The following is a 20,242-nucleotide window of genomic DNA, read 5'->3' on the forward strand; positions in this document are numbered from 1 at the left end:
AAACTGTTAGAAACTTATGAAAGAAAACATTGAATTAAAATAAATTAAAAAAAAATTATATGAAGGGCGATTAGTTATTAATGAAATATATTACGTCCGCTTATGTACCTTACACTAAAATGAGAAATTGGACGTGATAGCATCATTTTTTATGATTCCAACGATGTTAACAGTTTCTTCTTGCAAGAAAGGTCAGTAGGCTCTTGATTGTGATATACAGGCGTGTAGCAGAAGGGTACTAGAGAGATCTTAAGTAGGGACACCGAAAATGTTAACCGATTTGTTAACGAGCTCTTTAACTTTCACACAAATTAAAAATAAAATGGAAGGGCTATCATTAATCCTGTAGTATTAAAAAAAACTATTATCAATGTTTTTCTTTGTATAAACAGAATAAGACTTATCTTCGGTGTTACATTCAATACCAGACGTGTCCATGAATCACGATAAAGTTTGAGTCATGTTAATTGTTTCAAATTTGATCACAATACAAGTAGCTACATTGGTAATCCTACCCATTTCCCAAATGCCACTTGCAAAGAAATAACAAGATGTTTGATTACAAAAATGTGTTGACAGTTCAACAGTGATAGAAAAATACGTTGACCATTGGTACTTTTCTTGAGAACTGTCTAATGAGATGTCAGATGCGGTAATTCTATCAGGCTTCTCCCTTTTGGTATAGCAGTTACGCCTTAATTGTTTTTGTTCGTTATTTTCATGAACTTTGTACCTTTATGTGCTTACTTCCGACTTATCGCTGTCAGTTTCATAGTTGCATGTTACTTGTTTTGAACAAATAACCTGTTATTTGTTGAACGAAATTGTGTAAATTCCTTGGAAAGTATTATTTTTTGTAAGAGTCCACATGTCCTTCATTAGGCACCTTGCTTATTCAATGCTAATGTTCTATTGCAGTCTTCTATTCAATTAATTGGTAATTACTTGTACTAATCCCCGAGGTTGGTACAAGACTAGTTGCATGACTGTCTATAATAATTCAGTAGTATGCATGTCCATTTGATTAAGTTAAATAACAGAGTTAATATAAAATATTCATAACCATAATTTTGACTACTACAGAACGGTTTGAAATTGAAAGTAATTTTTTTCTATTTCGCCAGTATCACAGTATAATTTTTTTTACTCAGTTTTACTGTTGTACAAAATTCTAGAAATTGATTTATCTGAATTAGCTAGTTTACTAATTAGTTGGTCTTAGTATTAAATTGATTTGAGTTATAGTATTTTAATAAACATCCAAATTAATAAAAAAAAAACAAGTTCACCAAGCTTGCACGTAAGTCTGAACGCGAGTGACGTGCAGTGACGCAGGCGGATGGCGGAATCAGCGTCGAGAGCTCGGAGCGTCAGGGCGCGCACCACGTGACGGGACATCCGCCAATCACGACGCATCCTCCTCGCCCTCCCCCGACCAATCAGCGACCTGCGCGACACCCAGAGGCCGGCCCTCCAGCTAGACCTGCTTCGCCGCTCCTCCGCCGGCGGCAGCACTAGCCATGCCCGAAGAGCAGGGAGCCCGCATGTCCGTGCCCAGGGTTTTCCCTGCGTCCATGCAGGTTTCACCTGGGCCCAACCTATCTAGTTTTAGTCAATGAAGGGAGTTAGTCATGGCGCCGATCGCTGCCATGGCTGGCCAATCCCCCTCCTAAACACACGATGCTTGCTACCCCTCCTGCATGGCTAACACCCTGAACACCCAGCATGATTAGAGCGTATAGGCTTCAGCCTGAAACGCATTAGTTCCCCTGTAACCCGGAACACTCCCAAACACACTTAGTTTTTGGTTAGGTAAGGAAATAAATAAATAAATAAATATAGGCGGTAGCGTCGCGGTCCTCGAATGTCCCCAGGGCCGGCTCGAGGGCAGGCCGCGCCGGGAAACCGTCGGTGCCATGATTCTCTTTATTAGAAAAAACTCATAAAAATTTCATTGCCACGTATAATGATGCGATTAAACAGGAAATTTGATCTGGAGCATTTATAAAACTGACGCGAGAGGACAATTGATCGCGAAAGAATATCAAAATATACCAAGATAAATTAGCAAAAATAATAGAAATTTAAAGTTCCAGATTGGGTCAAAATTTGTTTGAAAAACTAAGCTTCCATGGCTGCGCTGAAACAATGTATTTAGTAGACGGGTCCGTGCGGTCCACTGGGTGACGGCGGGGTCGGCTCACCTGGTTGCCGAAGACGCCCAGCGAGCAGGCGGTGGACACCTGGTCGGGACCGAACCACACGGCGGCCAGTCTCGACGGCAGGCTGATGATGCAGGTCTGCGACACGGCGACGATCGTCTGGCCCACGAAGGCGACGTAGAAGCGGTCCGGCGAGACGGCGCCCACCTTCACCCACGAGCCCGCCGCCGTGCCCGCGATGCCGATGATGGCGGTGGTGCGCAGGCCCTGCGCCATGGAGCACACAAGCATGCCTGTAGCCATCGAGGAAATATGCAAACCTGTGGTCATAGGGAAAATATGCGAGCTTTTTCACGGTCATAGAGTAAAGAAGTAATAAGAATTCATGTGACCATAGAGTAAATAAGTAATAAGAATTCATGTGGCCATAGAGTAAAGAAGTAATAAGAATTCATATGGCCATAGAGTAAAGAAATAAGAATTAATATGGCCATAGAGTAAAGAAGTAAGAATTAATATGGCCATAGAGTAAAGAAGTAAGAATTCATGTGGCCATAGAGTAAAGAAGTAATAATTCATGTGGCCATAGAGTAAACTAGTAAGAATTCATGTGACCGTAAAGTAAACAAGAATGACTGCGGCCATACAGTAAACAAGCATGCCTGCGGCCATTAAGTAAACAAGCATACCCGGGACCACACAGAAACAGCCCTTCTTGGAAAAGTGTAAACAAGGCCTGTAACTACGGAGTAAACAAAAAATGCCTGTGGCCATGGAATAGACAAGCATGCCTTCTGCCGTAGAGAAAACAGTCATGCATGCGACCATACAGTAAATAAGCACGCCTGCGGTTATAAATATACCCATCCATTGTTAAACAGATAGTCTTTATGGACCGTCAACTGTCACGTTAATGACAGCGGCTGCGTTTAGACCCACAAAGTAGTACGTCGTAAAAACACAGAAAACGTAAAGCGTGATGGGTGTACCAGGATTTGAATTCAAAATCTACATAATGCTAGCCAAACGTTTTACTGTTGTCTAATCTTTTTTTATAGGGAAGGAGGGGATATGCGTGGTTTCCAAGCGGGAAATTTCTACATTTGCTGTAAAATATCTTCCTTCTCAGTTTGTTCTTAAGGTTACTAAACACTTATTAAATCACGAACTAATAAAAGCGGTGCCTGTGATTTGTGCAAATTTAATTTGATTTAAATAATATGTTGTGTTATGGCCTCTTGAAGAATGGGAAAGGGGGGGGGGGGCAGGAAATTAAAACGAATTTCCTTGCCACTTTTTTTTTGGTTTACCATTGATGGGGCTTGTTAAATGGTGTAGTGGAAGTATAATAGAAAATAAAAGAAGCCAACTTAGACTCAACAGTATTTTAGTTAAATATAGATTTTTTTGATAAACTTTCCTCTTCGTCAAGGTAGAGCATGGAACTTAATATAAAGATCAATGTTGAGTAACTGAAACAATTATTATTTCTCATTTAATTAATTTTTCAAGAATTACAATATATTAATGCACTAATGTATAGATTGACACACAGATTCATTCCCAATAACTTTACCAATTAGTGCTCTCGGCCTTCGCGAAAGCAAGTATTAAAAAATAAAATATTTTATCCATACTTTTATGAATAAAATAATTGTTTAAACCAAACTGGAGTCTTTCAATTTTTACTCTCGTATTTAAAACGCCCTATGAAGTGGCGCAGGTTAAAAAATAAGGGAAAAATTGTATGTTAATTATTATTTATGTAATGTCCACGTCATCACACTTTTTTTTAATGAAACCACATTCTAATGAGATGTTAAATATATTAGTTCAATTTTTTTTGCACGTTTAGGTAATTATCGTTTCACGTCGAGTAATTTTAGTTGTACATTTAATTTATATATGAAATTTTGAACGTTGATGATTAAAATTATAAACATGTTCAGAAGTAGCAAGCAGCGTCGACTTTTACCCAGGAAAATTTATATTCTGTACAAATGTTTCACCATGCCGGCAACTGAAACCCGGACCACAAAAGCGGAAAAGTGACTTTGCCATTCAACAGCTGTGAAGACAGGTAATGGGGGACCATTACTTGGAAAGATTACACCAGCTACTCGTTTGCACATCCCAATGACTCACACAAATCACGTTGAATGGTGGTCAAGTGCTATCGATTCATGACCGACCAAACATTGGCTTAAGCACGCGTTGCGACATTCATTGCCGACCCAATTTGTTGTTCGTGTGTGACGAGGAACTTACACGTGTAAACCTTTCTGTACATTTTTTGATTTACATATTTGCGAGAAGCAAACACGGGCAGTGCACAAACACAGGTAGTGACAGCATAACAAGTTTCAGTGAAAGGGAAAAAATAATTGTGTGATAACAAATGACGCAATTATAGTTTCTATAAAAAAAAATTTAAGGAAGATAAGAAAGAAGGTTGTCATTTTCGAATACTTATTCTTACATTTAATTAATACAAACGTTACAGAGCAGGTCATGAATATAATAAATTTTCTGAGACACTTGAGTCTTTCAGTTTTTACATAATTATTAAAATCGTCATACTTAGAACAAAATTGATTATTTAATCCTATCACTGGCGATCCAGTAAGTTGTCGGCTATTCATTGTAAATGTCAAAATAATATCAGTAGACTGATTTATTGTATTGTAACAAAGGTTCGAAAATGAATGAATTCAAATTTAATATTTATATAAAAAAAATACTAGCTAATGCCCGGCATGCGTTGCAATGCCTCAGTCTATATATATTTTTTTAATTTGTTTAAAGTAGGTACACATATACAAAGCATCTCTCTTATCTCTCCAATTCTCCATATCTATATATCTCTTTATCACTCTATACATATCTACATATATATCTACCTCTCTCCATCTCTTCATCTATCTATATTTCCCTTTATATATGTATCTCTCTATAGTTCACATAATAACAATGAAAAAAAATAATGTTTTTACCTATTATTTTACCTGTCACAGGTGTGACGCAAGCATATAAAAAACTCGCGCGTATTCGATTGCAACGCTACGTCAAAATTACAAAATGTAAGATTTTGAACGAAAAGTTACATTTTTATTTATATAGATGTTATCGACGGGATGAGTCCAGAAAAAAGAAAGTGCTCGCAATTGTGTTCTTAACATCCTGAAGGACCCCACTCCGGGAAACGCTGAGAGCAGAGTAGGGCAGTGGGGGTGTAGTTATTGAAAAGAGTGGATCAGCACGCGCGCGGCGTGTGGTGTCAGAGGCACAAGGTTCTGCCGCAGTTCGTGTGCACAGACGGAGCAAGCAAGGCGCGTCGTCGAACAACACGGCAACCGTTACGAAAGGTTCGACTTGAAATAACTGTGACCAATCGGCATCGTAGACTATCCTACCGCGAAACTGGCTTCCGCGTTGGGAGAAATGCAGGCGCATTTAAGGGGTCCGCCTCGTCAGGGGTGTATGTGTGTTAGTGAGGCGGGATGATAAGCGCGACGCTCGCTGGTATTTCTAGCGCGGTATCGTCTCTAAGCACAAGGGCAGTCTTCTTGTCGTCACAGGATAACTGTGCAATTTGAGCGGTGACCGTAACATTATATGGCCGAGAAATGAAGTTAAAGGTGTAATGCAAGTCCCTTAAGTGCTTTCAAGAATTTGTACCGGTTGTTTTACGCCCTAAAAATTATTCTGAAAACATGCGTTTTAGCCATTTTAACTCTTCTAAAAATACAGTTTAAAAACTTCATCCGAAATCAAAAGTACTTTTCGGACCTCGGCGAACTCGTAAATGCTTATCGTAAACAGACCCCCACTCGGATATATTGAGTAGTTTGGAAATCTCGTGGTTTTTCCTGAAGCTCTGCACACCGCGTGTGTGCCCGGGTGGGTGGGGGCCTTAAAGCGGACGGTGGGATCGAAGGTGGTACCAAACGAGCGTGAGGAAAACACGCCGGTGGTGAAAACGAACCGTACAGTCGCAGCCAGGAATTCGTGCACGACGTGGAACACCAGTCCGTGTCCGCACGCACGGTCCGTCACCGTCTCGTCGCTTCAGAGGATCTCTTCCAGGCCCCCGATCCTGCGATGGAACGCCGAGGTCGGAGTGACGGGAGGCACGCCATCGCCTTCTCCAAGAACACAGCTCCTGCTTGCAGCGACGCGACGCGACGGTCGCTCCAGTGCGTCTTGGCAGCACGTCGAGCGATGGCAACGTGTGCCATCGGCTTCCAGTACAGCCCGCTCCTGGGACAGTGTAACAGCGACCGTCCCCTTTCTCCGGGCCCTGCATCAATGGGACAGATTGTTCCTAAAGGCTTTGACTCCTTGCTTCTTTCCTAGATGCTATCCCATTTACGGTTTATTAGGAGAGTACTCTATTTTTTCTATGGTATTACATTCTGAGTCTTCACTTGCCTAAAAAAAACTGGCTTTCTTGAGGTCAATAATTTAATCATACCTTGTGTCATTTATACATACATATGTGTACATATTAAAACGATTATATTGGACAACACGAACACACACACACACACACATACATACATACATACATACATACATACATACATACATACATACATAACATACATAACATACATTACATACATTACATACATAACATACATAACATACATTACATACATTACATACATTACATACATTACATACATAAATACATACATACATACATATTCTTAAACCTGTATTGCGAACTGCAGCACCATATATAGCGCGGTTTTGAATATTGTCTCAATATATGCTTGTTTAAACCAATCTTGTTTTATACTTCCTTCATTGTCAGGATAATATAAGCGGGGTCTTATAGCAGAATGCCGTTACCTTCTTTTACATCATCTGCTCCTGATGCAGTGGTCTTGCCGTATTTCGTGTTAAGTTTTTAATTACCCATTGAGTCTTCATATTCTTGAATATGTCTTCAAGGTTGTTGTTTGTCAATCAGACATGATATGATCTTTTCTTGATTAACAGATTTCGTATAACAGTTCAGAGCCATGTTCGACAGTTCGATTACTCCTGCGTGAGAAGAACTATCAAAGAAAACTCGCAAGGTCACTGTATCATATTTACACGTCGGGGATGTTACTCTGCATCTTATTAAGGAATATGCACGACCACATGGCCCAGACGATTCCATAATGTCCGCCACGCTACAAATCTTCCTTTACCAGCGCGTCCACCGAACACGCGTGGTCCACTGTCGACGGCGACTGGCCTGCCACAAGATACCCGCGGCCACGGCGGATAGACTGTGGGCTCGCATGGACGGAGATACCCCAGGCCTCCCATAGCCGCGCCCTCTCAGTGCCACGCCGTGAGGCTGCGGTTATCGCCGCCCGTGGTAGGACCACACGTTATGTAAGTAATTAAGAGCGGCAAATGTGAGCGTGACCAGTGTATCGTCGGTATTTTGCCCAATAGATCACGCTGTTCTGGGTGATCAAGTTTTGTGGTCAGTATTGAAACTAATGTACACTACTCTTTAAAACGTGATTAATCTTGCTTTTTTTTTTTTTTTTGTATTTGTAGGAATTTTATCTGACAAACATGATTGTAGATAATTTTTTTTTCTAATTTTTTCTTGTATAAAAAATTGGCAATTTCAGTAAGTTAGTTTCTCCCAGCGCCACTTGAAATGACTTCGTGACAGTTATCTGCTGTCTGCTTTTCAGTGTGAAGGTTAAGAAGCTCAGGAACTTGTTTGAGATAGCCTCAGGTTATGCACTGAAGATTAATAAATGTAATGGGAGTTGCTTGGAAGACAAAAGTGAAACAGCATTCATACACCTCAATAAATACATTATATATATAAATTCGAGTGATTTTGTTCAAAGTGAGGCATGTTGCCAACACCTCCCTTAAAACATTTTACTTTTTTTTGTCTAATGATATTTAATTTTTGTCATCAATTGTTTAATTTGTTACAGTACCAGTCTCTTATGTTTTGCATACCTTAAAAAATCTTAACAAATCGATAATTTACGTTCCGATGATAATTTGCGCTGCAGATAACTGGATATCGTTAATTTCGTTGCTCTTTTGTATATTTGCATCTACTTTCCAAATTTTGAAGATCATCTGAAACAAGTGGGTTTAGTCTTGAAAAAATTAGGGATGCTGGATTGACGGTCAACCCCTAGAAATTCTTCTGGGCACGTAAATAAATAAAAAAAAAAAAATGGGATTTTTCATTGGGAATGGGAAGATGAATATGGACGAGGAAAAAAAAGTGACAAAAGTTAACGTCCTGGAATCCAAAAATTCCAAAGAGGGATAATGCGGATTCTGGTAATTGTTACGATACTTCAGCAGGTTCATCGATAACTATGCCGATTTAAGTGTCCCACTTAATCTGTTGAGGAAAAATGTAATGTTTAAGTGGGGAGAAGACGAAAGAAAAGCCTCTGACGAGTTGAGAAGGGCCATTTACAATTCCCCCCCCCCCCCCCTTCCCAACACACAAGTATTAGCAGTGCCTAATTTTAAGCATATATTAGTCTTGCTGGTAGATGCCTCTAATTTTGCGTAAGGTATAGTGCTTCTACGGGATTTTGGCCAGGTGTTACAGCCTATGTACGTGAGACGATGCTGTGAATTATCACCTACGAAGACCGCGTGGGCTTCCCGTCCGCTGTTCCTGGACTTGGGTAGCAAGCCACAGTATGGCCGGCGTGTGAGAGAGTAAGGTCTCCCACCAGCCTTAGCTTCTGTCGCGCAGTATCTTCAAGAATTTAAATGTGCGCTATGTGGTAACCTACCTGCCTACCTTGAACTACTGTGTAGTTATGGTGTTTCAATTTAAAACAGTTAGGCCTTTTTATTTGCATGTATTTTGCTGTCATTAAGGCTTATTACCTACTGCAGTGACTTAACATGTTAGTTCACTATTAAGCAACTAACGTGATGCGCACGTGGACATTTGCATTAATTTTTTTTTTGGGGGGGGGGGGGGGGGGGCTCATAAGTAACGTACGCTTCTGAGGCCTAGACATACATAACCATCTTGTAATATTTAAAATTTATGCACATTTTGATATCGTGAATGCGCCAAGACAATTTCTATTTCAAATTATTGAAAGGAAAAATACACATTGGTCTGTTAAGTCGTTTAAATTTTTGCTGCGAGGTCTTTTGAAGTTTTACGTAATTCAGTTATACGTCTTGTATTACACCTACATGAACTCTTACGTATCCACTACGTGCAAACCTATCGTCATAACGAGCCATCTTTCCCATCGTGACTTATTCAAATAGTTTCACTTTAGTTATTAATTCTGGAAATCTTACAATTTGAAAGTTTAAAAAATTGCTCAAGGCTTGCAGAAACACAGTCTTATTTGCAAGATAATTTGAGCACACTTTACTTGAACTCGTAATCTTTTCATAGCGCGGGATAATTTACACTAATAACATTCACGAGTGTGTTGTGAATAATGCATCCCGTTTGGGAGAGGTTAGCAACGGCAGATTTTACCACATCTCAATTTTTTATTTTAAACATCTTGTACTTTTGACTTTAAGATTGTGGTTCAGACTAGTAATAATCAAATGTGGCCGTTAACTTCAGTGATTTGACTGCTCAACTTAAGTGATTTGACTGCTCAACTTCATTGGATTTGAAGATTGCGTGCGCAGTGGCCGGACGCAATTTTTGTGAAAGCCCATCAATTAGGTATAATTTGAGCTAAAGTTTATAATTGCTTGGCTTATGAGTTACCCAAACCAAAAAAAGAGATAATTTTTAATAGAAGGAATATTTTTGTAATCTTGAGAATTTATGAAAACCTAAACTATAAGCAATCTAATTTATTTGGTAAATTATTGTAAAGATACTGTAAATTTATTTTACTATTAATTGTGTGTCGTAAGACACAGGAAAACGCCGTGATAACATTGAATATTTATTTTCAATAAAACAACTGTTTTGCCCTTTAGCTTTTGTTGACCTTGAGCTTTTGTAGATCTTGTGAATTTTTGCCCTGTGGATCAAGTAAGTGTCTTGCAATGCCTCTGCGATCTTTCCTGGTAACCGACGTGTTAGGGCAATTTTGCTACTTCTCTTTTGCTGACAATTTATTATGGAAGTAGGTTTGGCCATAAGGGAGGTTGCGATTTAATAAATTCAATTGCAATATAAAACCGAGAACGCATACCATTACCTGAATTAATCGGTTTAAAACTTAAGTAAAATGTTGAAGTTTGCAACCCAAGCTCATGCACAAATGAGATTGAAAACAGAAAATCACGAAACATTATGAAATATTAACCATTATAAACCGATTTAGAATTCTCTAATTATTTATTTTTATTTTTTAGTTTAAATGGAACCGACATACTTGCATTATAAAAGTTGGCTTCGTATGTTTAAAAATTAGTTAAAAACTAATTACTAAAATACCCAATACCTCGAAGTTAGTAATCAAAAACGCTGACCCAAGTGGAACAGCGCTCGTAATAATAATAATAATAATAATAATAATAATAATTAATAATTCATTACTATACTATGAAACCACCCTTGGCAGTTGATTTTTGGAAAACCCGGTTTTCAGCTGAAGGATTTGTAATATAAGGAATATAAATGGCGAATTACGAGTCTATAGACATACCTATAGGTACTTGAAAAACGGGAATTTTGATCTTTAACAACTCCGCAAACACCCCCCCCCCCTTTTTTTTTCCCTTGTTAACTGATTTTTCGTAAAATCCCTTCTTAGCGAATGACTAGGCCTATGTAGCAAAATAAACATTTAACAGATTCAAAAATTCGCTAGGAGGTATCAACACTGTTCAATGGCCATTGCCAAGGAGATTTTCTACTAAAAACGGGAATTTTGATCCATAATGCCTCCGGAACACCCATGCCAAATTCAAGACTGTTGGTCGTATAGTTCTGGAGAATTCGTGATGAGTTAGTCGTGAGTCAGTGAGCTGTATTTCGCGTATATCTAGAGAGTGTATGAACAGTTTCAAACTAAGCATTATTGTGTGTGTAACGTTCATTTTTTTTCGGCGGTGGGATGATAAAGGTTACGAAAAGAAAGGGTGGGGGAAGGAGCAGAATAAACCTAAATACCCCACCTCATTCTATTAAAATATAAAAGGTTTCTCCGATGAGCCTTGATGAAGTATTAAACCACCATAAATTTGATGAGCCATACTCGCCATACACATTAATAGCACACCTGCGCATGCGTACACCTGCAGTGTTGCGTCACAGATTCACAACACGTCGTGCCGCACCATAAAATCGAGGAAAGCGCACGTGCATTGTGGAGTCGGGGTCTCGCACAATTTCATGTTCAACAGTTGGCAGGAAGGAATGCCAGCCAGTGGCATTGGCAACTGCCATTTCTCCGCGGGTGCCCCATAGAACAAAGGAGACATAGAGGTGTGACTCTTACAGTAGAAACTAGAACCATGTTTCGCGCGACATGTGACACTAGGCCTATATGTTGGGTCGGACGTGGGTTTCAAATCCAGCGTTATGTTTATACAATTAATTTAACTGATTGACGACTAATTGCTTAGTAACAGAAATTAAAAACCTGCGAGGAAAACTAAATGCTGTTTTGTAACAAAACATCACGTTCTATATAAATTAGTAGAATATGCAAAATTTCTGGTATGTCACACAACAAAATATGTGACTACAAAAATAAAGTGAATTAATTTTCACTGGTTTGTTTGCCTGATAATAGCGTGTGAAATGTAGCTATGTTAGTATATCATGAAATATACTATCTAGCGGATGGGCCCAAAACTACTTCAAGAAACTAAATCTCGGTCTGGGCAATTAGTTTCTCCCCCATGGGTTCGCCGACATCCGGAACGCAGTCGGATGCACACCGGCTTTCTGAGCGAGTAGTTCTTAGTTCGAGTCGCCGGTGAGGCATGGCTTGAATTTGAAAGAGAGATACTGTGATTAATAAATATATTATAAAGAGTGTCGATTTTAAAGGATTGGGTCTCTGGTCGTTGGCGTAAAGCTGTTGACCGTATAAAATAAAATAAAAACACAACTCTTCGCCGTTAAATTAACATACTTCTGGCACCCTCCCATTTGTTCAAAGATTAAATTTATTTTCTTTAGAAGTTTTAGTTACTTAAACTTATCTTCAAACACATTTTACAAGTATGCGATAGTTGGATGTTGCTAATAGGGTTATAGGCATTTTTGCACATGTCGTTCCAATACTGTTGTTCAGCCGACTGAGTAGTGATAACTGGTGTTCAGCTGGACAACCCACATGGGAGCGGAAACCCATTGGGCTAGTTGAGAGAGTTTCACTAGCTCAGAGTTTATCTACAGTCGCTGAGCTCACACGTATTCCAGCTCTGGCGTGCAAACCTTTCATCGTTCACGCTTGGCTACTTTTCTCGCCCAGAATAACTGACGCGTTACTGTAGTCGTCTGGCAAGTTATTTCTTCCACCACCCAATTTCAATATTAACATCGTGACGAAACTGACTTTGCAGATAGTTGCGAACGCAAGGGGGAGAGATAATGGGGTTTAAATCCCCCCTCCCACTTACGAAATAATAAAATAAATTGTACCCCTTGTTGTTGACTTAGAACTTTTAAATACACAAAGATTCTAATTCCCCCCCCCCCCCCCCCCCACAAAACGAAAAATCCCGTACCCGCCATTGCTAGCGGACTTACAATTTACTCAAAGGGAAACGGTAACAAATATTATTCTTCTGCTTCAAGCATTTAATCTTCAAATCCTTTGCTTCAATAATTTATTCATCTTTTCCTTGGTCTTCCAAAGAATTATTTTCGCCATCTGGCTAATGAACCAGGATCCACTTCCGACAGCAGAGCAGTGTGTGGGGATGAAGGAAGAACAGAACACCCGGTACTGATCCGGCCGGGAATTGAACCCGAAGACCTTAACCTCGCCATTCAGGAGCTCTGCCCACTGAGCAGACAGCTGCCACGGCGTAATGCCCGTGCGCGAACACTTATTGTCAGTGGCGACTATCACCTTTGCGGAGGCCTGGGGCCCTCATATTTTCGAGAAGTGCCTTATCGAGGGGGCGAGAGAGTCATGGAACAGCCCCCAGAGAAAAATTAGCAGTTCGGGAACCATCCTTCGGAAAATTTTTAAAAAAAGTCTATACAAATAACAATGTAAAAGTTCGTTTGTACAAAATAGCTACTCTCTGGAAGTTCTTCACAGACTGCTTTGAAATTTTGACACATTGTCACACTCGTATACGAGCGTGTTTTTATATAATAAATCAAGAATTATATAAAAAAAAAAGAGCGGGTGTAGCTCAGTACACGTGACAGAAAAGAAACTGCTTTGGCAATTCAAACCTCAACTCATCGCGCCCAAAGAGGTTTCACTTAATTGTGGTTTTAAACATATTTGAAACGTGTGCTTTCTCTTTTCTTTCTTTTCCATTTAACAGTAATGCGTGGCCATTACAGCCACTACAGCCAGTTATATGTAAACTCGTTAAACCAGCCTGGAACTTAAAATTTCTACAGTATTCTTGCTAATATTTGTTCTGAAATGTTGATATTCTTATTACAATTCGAATAAATAACGTTCACGTTGTAAAATGAACAAGGGTCTACAATTCAATGACAAACATTTGCGTCGACGGTGAAAGGGCTACTGCGGAGCCCAGCTAGCCGCTACGCCCTTGGCCCTCCCCTGGATGCGCCCTTGCTTCTTGACCCCTCGGGCGCCATCCCACAGCTGACGGGGGTCCGCTCATTGGACCTCGCGATAACGTGTCGCGAGAGCAGGTTATCGCGCGCCGCCGTGGCATCGATAAAAACAATCCCGTCGACCTTTGGAGCCCGGCTTCGCGCAGAATGACTGCAATCCGCCCAGTTTCCCAGGCGTGAATACGACGAAGTCGTCGATTCGGGCGCCGCGCAAGACGCGAGAGAGTGTCCGAGGACTTGGGTGTGTCTGCCAACTTCTGGCTCTGGGCCCTACGAGTAACACTTGTAGGCGTGTTTTTGTTTCGGAATTGGTACGCCCGTCCTAAGTTATACGTACTTATTTTTGCATGAAAATAATTAATATACATAAAATAATATAAGGACTGCAGTGTTATGAATACGGTAAATATACTTAAATTCAATCAAATTAAAAAAAATAAATACTCAGTATTCAATATTAATACAAACACGTAATATTGACTAGTATTCAATATCATTCGCTAAAGTTGGTGATTTAAAAGCGCAGATTAGATTTATATTTGTATGCAGACTTTTTTTTTCATCCTGTCAATTTTTGTTTCATGCTGCGCGCATCATAAAAATTCGCCACCTTCATCATTATTTTATTACGCGCCTAAAAATAAATACAAGAATGCACCTAAGCCTACAAATATTCAAATCACACGCAAAAAAAAATGCAATTTTTATTTAAAAAATAAAAAAAGCCAATTTTTGGGCGCCTTTAAGAACATAAATTTGCAACATATGTAATGCAGTGTTATACGATAACTACTAAACTAAGCTCATGTGCACTGTAAGGAGATACAAGTAAAACTATTCCAACCGAGGGCGCCATCTGTGATTGATTGTTACCTTCGAGGTCTAAGTGCGGAGCAGTAAGGGCGACAATGGCTCGTTCATGGGATGCTTCATCACCTGAAGTAAGATCACTTTACATATGACAGGTACCGGCTTTCTCGCTGCTGTATTCGTGATACAGGAAACCTAAATATCGCTAAGCACAAGTTTTATACCTAAAAATGGCAGACTACCCGTTTAAGCATATTTCACATTCCGTATTAAACAATTGAAAGACATACCCGAACAAATAATGTAATCCAGCTAACAGTAAGTCATCAGAGATATTCAAATAATTGATGAACAATTGCCAGAACTTTCTAAGGCTTATGACAATTTTTTTAAAATAATGCCCCGATTAAGTCACAAAAAGCGCGATCATTCCAGAGTCCGAATTGACCCGCTATTGAATCCTCACAATATAAGGTCTAAATTTCTACGACCTCAAGATGAGGTCGCTAGTGTCGATTGCTGTTTTCCCACGCTATGGGGTCGCCAGTGTCGACTACTGTTTTCACATGCTATGGGGTCGCGAGTGTCGACTGCTGTTTTCCCACGCTTTGGGGTCGCGAGTGTCGACTGATGTTTTCCCACGCTATGGGGTCGCGAGTGTCGACTACTGCTTTCCCACACTATGGGGTCGCGAGTGTCGACTACTGTTTACCCATGCTATGGGGTCGCGAGTGTCGACTGCTGTTTTCCCATGCTATGGGGTCGCGAGTGTCGACTGCTGTTTTCCCATGCTATGGGGTCGCGAGTGTCGACTGCTGTTTTCCCACGCTTATGGGGTCGCGAGTGTCGACTGCTGTTTTCCCGCACTATGGGGTCGCGAGTGTCGACTGCTGTTTTCCCATGCTATGGGGTCGCGAGTGTCGACTGCTGTTTTCCCATGCTATGGGGTCGCGAGTGTCGACTGCTGTTTTCCCATGCTATGGGGTCGCGAGTGTCGACTGCTGTTTTCCCATGCTATGGGGTCGCGAGTGTCGACTGCTGTTTTCCCATGCTATGGGGTCGCGAGTGTCGACTGCTGTTTTCCCACGCTTATGGGGTCGCGAGTGTCGACTGATGTTTTCCCACGCTATGGGGTTGCGAGTGTCGACTGCTGTTTTCCCACGCTATGGGGTCGCGAGTGTCGACTGCTGTTTTCCCGCACTATGGGGTCGCGAGTGTCGACTGTTGTTTTCCCATGCTATGGAGTCGCGAGTGTCGACTGCTGTTTTCCCATGCTATGGAGTCGCGAGTGTCGACTGCCGTTTTCCCACGCTATGGGGTCGCGAGTGTCGACTGCTGTTTTCCCACGCTATGGAGTCGCGAGTGTCGACTGCTGTTTTCCCACGCTATGGGGTCGCGAGTGTCGACTGCTGTTTTCCCACGCTATGGGGTCGCGAGTGTCGACTGCTGTTTTCCCACGCTATGGGGTCGCGAGTGTCTACTACTGTTTTCGCATGCTATGGAGTCGCGAGTGTCAACTGCTGTTTTCCCATGCTAAAGGTTCGCGAGTGTTACTGCTATTTTCCCACGCTATGGGGTCGCGAGTGTCGACTGCTGTTTTCCCACGCTATGGGGTCGCGAGTGTCGACTGCTGTTTTCCCATGCTATGGGGTCGCGAGTGTCGACTGCTGTTTTCCCATGCTATGGGGTCGCGAGTGTCGACTGCTGTTTTCCCATGCTATGGGGTCGCGAGTGTCGACTGCTGTTTTCCCATGCTATGGGGTCGCGAGTGTCGACTGCTGTTTTCCCACGCTTATGGGGTCGCGAGTGTCGACTGATGTTTTCCCACGCTATGGGGTTGCGAGTGTCGACTGCTGTTTTCCCACACTATGGGGTCGCGAGTGTCGACTGCTGTTTTCCCGCACTATGGGGTCGCGAGTGTCGACTGCTGTTTTCCCATGCTATGGGGTCGCGAGTGTCGACTGCTGTTTTCCCATGCTATGGGGTCGCGAGTGTCGGCTGCTGTTTTCCCGCACTATGGGGTCGCGAGTGTCGGCGTAGCGGGACCTGCAGCGCGCACTCGCAGCCCGCGGCGGGGCCTCGCACAACGCGGGGCGGGCCGATAGGCCGCAGTAATGGTGCTCTATTGTGGAGGTCCGGCAGTATTGACCTCGCCAGCTGTCCTTGGTGCGCGCGCCGGAGCGGGTTTAGCGCGCGGCTCCGTCTGCGGAAGCTCAGGTTCACGTCATCGTTTGCACGCGCACTATCGATATCCATATCGACGATCTCGTTACACCATTCGCACGAATTCTGATAATTTAGTCTTTTCCTATTGCCGTTGCCATTGGACATGCTTTACAAATGTGGTTCTATTTTTGAGTGTCCCGTAAAAGTTATTTTTCCCCATTAGTTGTAAGAACTTCTATCAATTACGAGTTAATTCAGGTGTGGGCCGCCGATGAAGTGGATCGATTGATCTTGACAGAATTTTATCCTTGCCGTATGCCAACAACATTGGTAATCGATTTGACAACATACCTTTCGAAGTTATGATATAAACAATGCCATGGTGCGTTTCCTTGGAAAACTGTACTCCAACAGACACACGTTGTTATTTCGACTAAGTGCGTATTTATATGTAAACATTTGCTGAATTGAAACGCGGGCAGTCTGATTCAATTACCTAAACGATGTGGCGACTGCGTTCTGTAATGTTTAACACACCATGGAGGTATTAATCTAGTTAAATAATTACACGCGCCACACACTTTGACAGACAAAAAACCCGTTCGACTCTGGGGCTACACGTTGCACTGCACAGATCGTGCGCGCCAGCTACCCGATCGCTAGTCCATGGTTGCCGAAGAGAGGTGGGCAGACGTTTCCCTCCCGCCCCCCTTCCACCCGCGGCCCACAAACACTGGCTCGTAGATGGTCCGCCGGACATCACGTGACGCGAAACAAACGGCATACGCCCCGCATGACGTCACAAACGTAAATTGAGAACATCGTTGTTTTCTTCAGCGCCAATGGTTCGATCACGCCTGTGTGAGCGTCCTGCTAGTGTTGTAGTCTGTTACACAGAACTAGGGATCCACGGTAGATTAGTTTCACATACCTAAGTGTTGAATGCGTTGGCCCGGTTTTACTTTTCACATTTAAAATTAGTCTAAAAATAATTCGTTATGTTTTTTTTCTATCAATTTTTTTTTTCAGTTAAACTTTGGCACTCCCACTTTGAGCAAGTTCCCCATTTTTAATTTCATGTTACAATTCTGTGTCCGATGCATAAAACAATGCAATTAATCAATCAATTAATGTGGGGATACTGACTTGATAAAGGATTGTAACAGTAATTTAAAAGATGGCAAACCTACCTTGACAAGAGATTCAAGAGGTTAACTGTTTTATTTACATCGATAGCAGGTTGTGAGATAATATGCCAAAAATTCATTTTCACGCAAGACAAAACATTCTGTCAAGGCAGAACATCGGCAGAAACCACGCAATCTAAGTACCGTTCACGTTATTTAAGTGGTGTCTGATGTAAAATTTTGAGGTAAATGTTAATTCTGGCTTCGTATTTTAATTTCTAATTTTGAATAGTAAAATGACCTAAACAGGGGGTTATCATAGTAATATTTATGTATGTAGCTCCCGGCACAAATTATTTGCTGAGAGCCCATTTTATTTCATTTTGATCTTATTTCTGCACCACGTCTAAGGGTTACCACTCAGTTTCATAGCTGTCCCATCCAAGACGAGAAGACTGCGCCTTGCTCTTAGAGGCGATTCGCACTTACTCCGCCTCACTTAGGCAAATGCACCTCTAGCTAAGTGCTGTGATTACCCTGGATGAGTTTAATAACAGAGCTATGGACGTTAGAGATAGTAAGAACGTTACCATATAAAAAAAAATACGTTGCTGTAGAATTTCGCTTGAAAATTTCAAATCTTCCAAAAATTTTACTTTATATATACATCAAATATAAATATTGTATTTTTGAAAGAAAAAATATATGCGCCTCTTTGCAATTTGTGCTAAGTTATCTCATGTACCTATTTAGAAAACACTTATTCTATCATTATCTTGAAGTTTTCTGAAACGCCTAAGTATAGCCATCGTATATCAGTAACTGATCTGAAAGTTACATTATAGTTTGATATTTAATCTTGTTTTATTTGTTTATTATATAATTTTTTTTCGCAATTTACATACTGATATTTGAAATATTAAAGCCCTACTACATCCATTCTGGTTGTGGGCGTGCGTTACCAAACACAAAAAAGTCTCTTAAGTGGATGGCGCTGAAACATGTTTAAATGCATGTTATGATTTTTAAAAAAATTCAAAAACATTACATTTTTATATTACAAAATATGCTAGGAAATAAGTTTATAATTTTTTTTGCTCCAAACAATTTTGATTAACAATAAAGTAATGGGAAAAATTAGAAATAGTAATTCGGGGGAAAAAAATTAGGTTAAACGATGAAAAAATGCTTTCGAAGCGGAGTGATAAGTGCGACAATCGCTGGTCCTTCTATCGTAGTATCGCCTCTAAGTGGCAGGCTCCGGACTACCGCGCAGTCTTCTCGTCGTGCGTAGGGCAACAGTGTGAGTTGGGCTATAACCAATACATCATACGGCGGAGGAATGAAGATAAAGATGCAATGCAAGTCCCTCGTGCTTTCGTCTGCCGTCAGCGCACTCTTAAATTTTTTCGCGAACATGTGTTGAGCAATTCTTAAATCGCGTGGTTTCTTCTGAAGCTCTGCACACCCGTGTGTGTGCCCGGGTAGGAGATAGGCTGGGGCCTTAACACTACGACACAGAACACGGGTATTGGGGGAAGTATCGGCCACGGTACAGCACTTGCCTGCAGTGATGTCGCAAAACCATTGGTCACTGAAATCAGAACCAGGATTCAAGCCCGGGTCATCCGGTATGCGGTATGAGCCACTACACCACTTCGCTCCATCTTAACAAATCATGGTCGCAGTCGAGGGTGGAAGCTCTGGCTTGCCGAAGCGTACTCTCACGTGGCTTGATCGGATGACGTGACTACATTGGAGGAAACGGAAGAGGCCCAAATAAATCCACTCTCCGTCGGAAACATCCGCCACTTTTTCCCGACGAGCTAATCACAACAGTGTATCCGCCAGGTCGCCGTGGAAAAATAATTTCCTTTCCGGTTTGGAGGGGTGAGTGGATAGAACCATATTTTCTTGCAGTTTGCTTTCTAATTCTTTCAATTTGTTAGTTGTAAATTATTGTTTAGTATTTCTCTTGTGTGTGGAGGGAGGGGGTGGATATGTATTGATCCCCTCCCCCTCCCCTTGAATGAACACTTCCCCCCCCCCCCCGATAGAAGAAAGAAGAAGGCTTGATATTCGTACGACTACTGAAGCCCCACAGCCCAAGGTTATAGAAAACATCAGATTATTCAAACAATAAAATTTATGAAGAATTCCAGACATAATATTTGCCAGTTATTTTCCATCGAACTACTTAACTCTTCACATGCATGTTGAAGTACGAAAAGCCTGCGCACGGTATTCATTTGGAT

General features: G+C 41.4%; 1 protein-coding gene across 2 annotated transcripts in view; it reads right to left on the reverse strand.

The window, feature by feature from the left end:
• LOC134530530 (heme transporter FLVCR2-like) overlaps positions 1 to 20,242 on the reverse strand; it is a 74,092-nt gene that overhangs the window by 27,089 nt on the left and 26,761 nt on the right. For both annotated transcript variants that reach the window (XM_063365427.1, XM_063365426.1), the window contains exon 3: positions 2,205 to 2,429. In XM_063365427.1, the coding sequence (XP_063221497.1) occupies positions 2,205 to 2,429 (225 nt within the window). The remainder of the gene's footprint in view (positions 1 to 2,204; positions 2,430 to 20,242) is intronic.

The sequence above is a fragment of the Bacillus rossius genome, chromosome 3 (assembly GCF_032445375.1).
Source record: "Bacillus rossius redtenbacheri isolate Brsri chromosome 3, Brsri_v3, whole genome shotgun sequence".
Lineage (NCBI taxonomy): Eukaryota > Metazoa > Arthropoda > Insecta > Phasmatodea > Bacillidae > Bacillus > Bacillus rossius.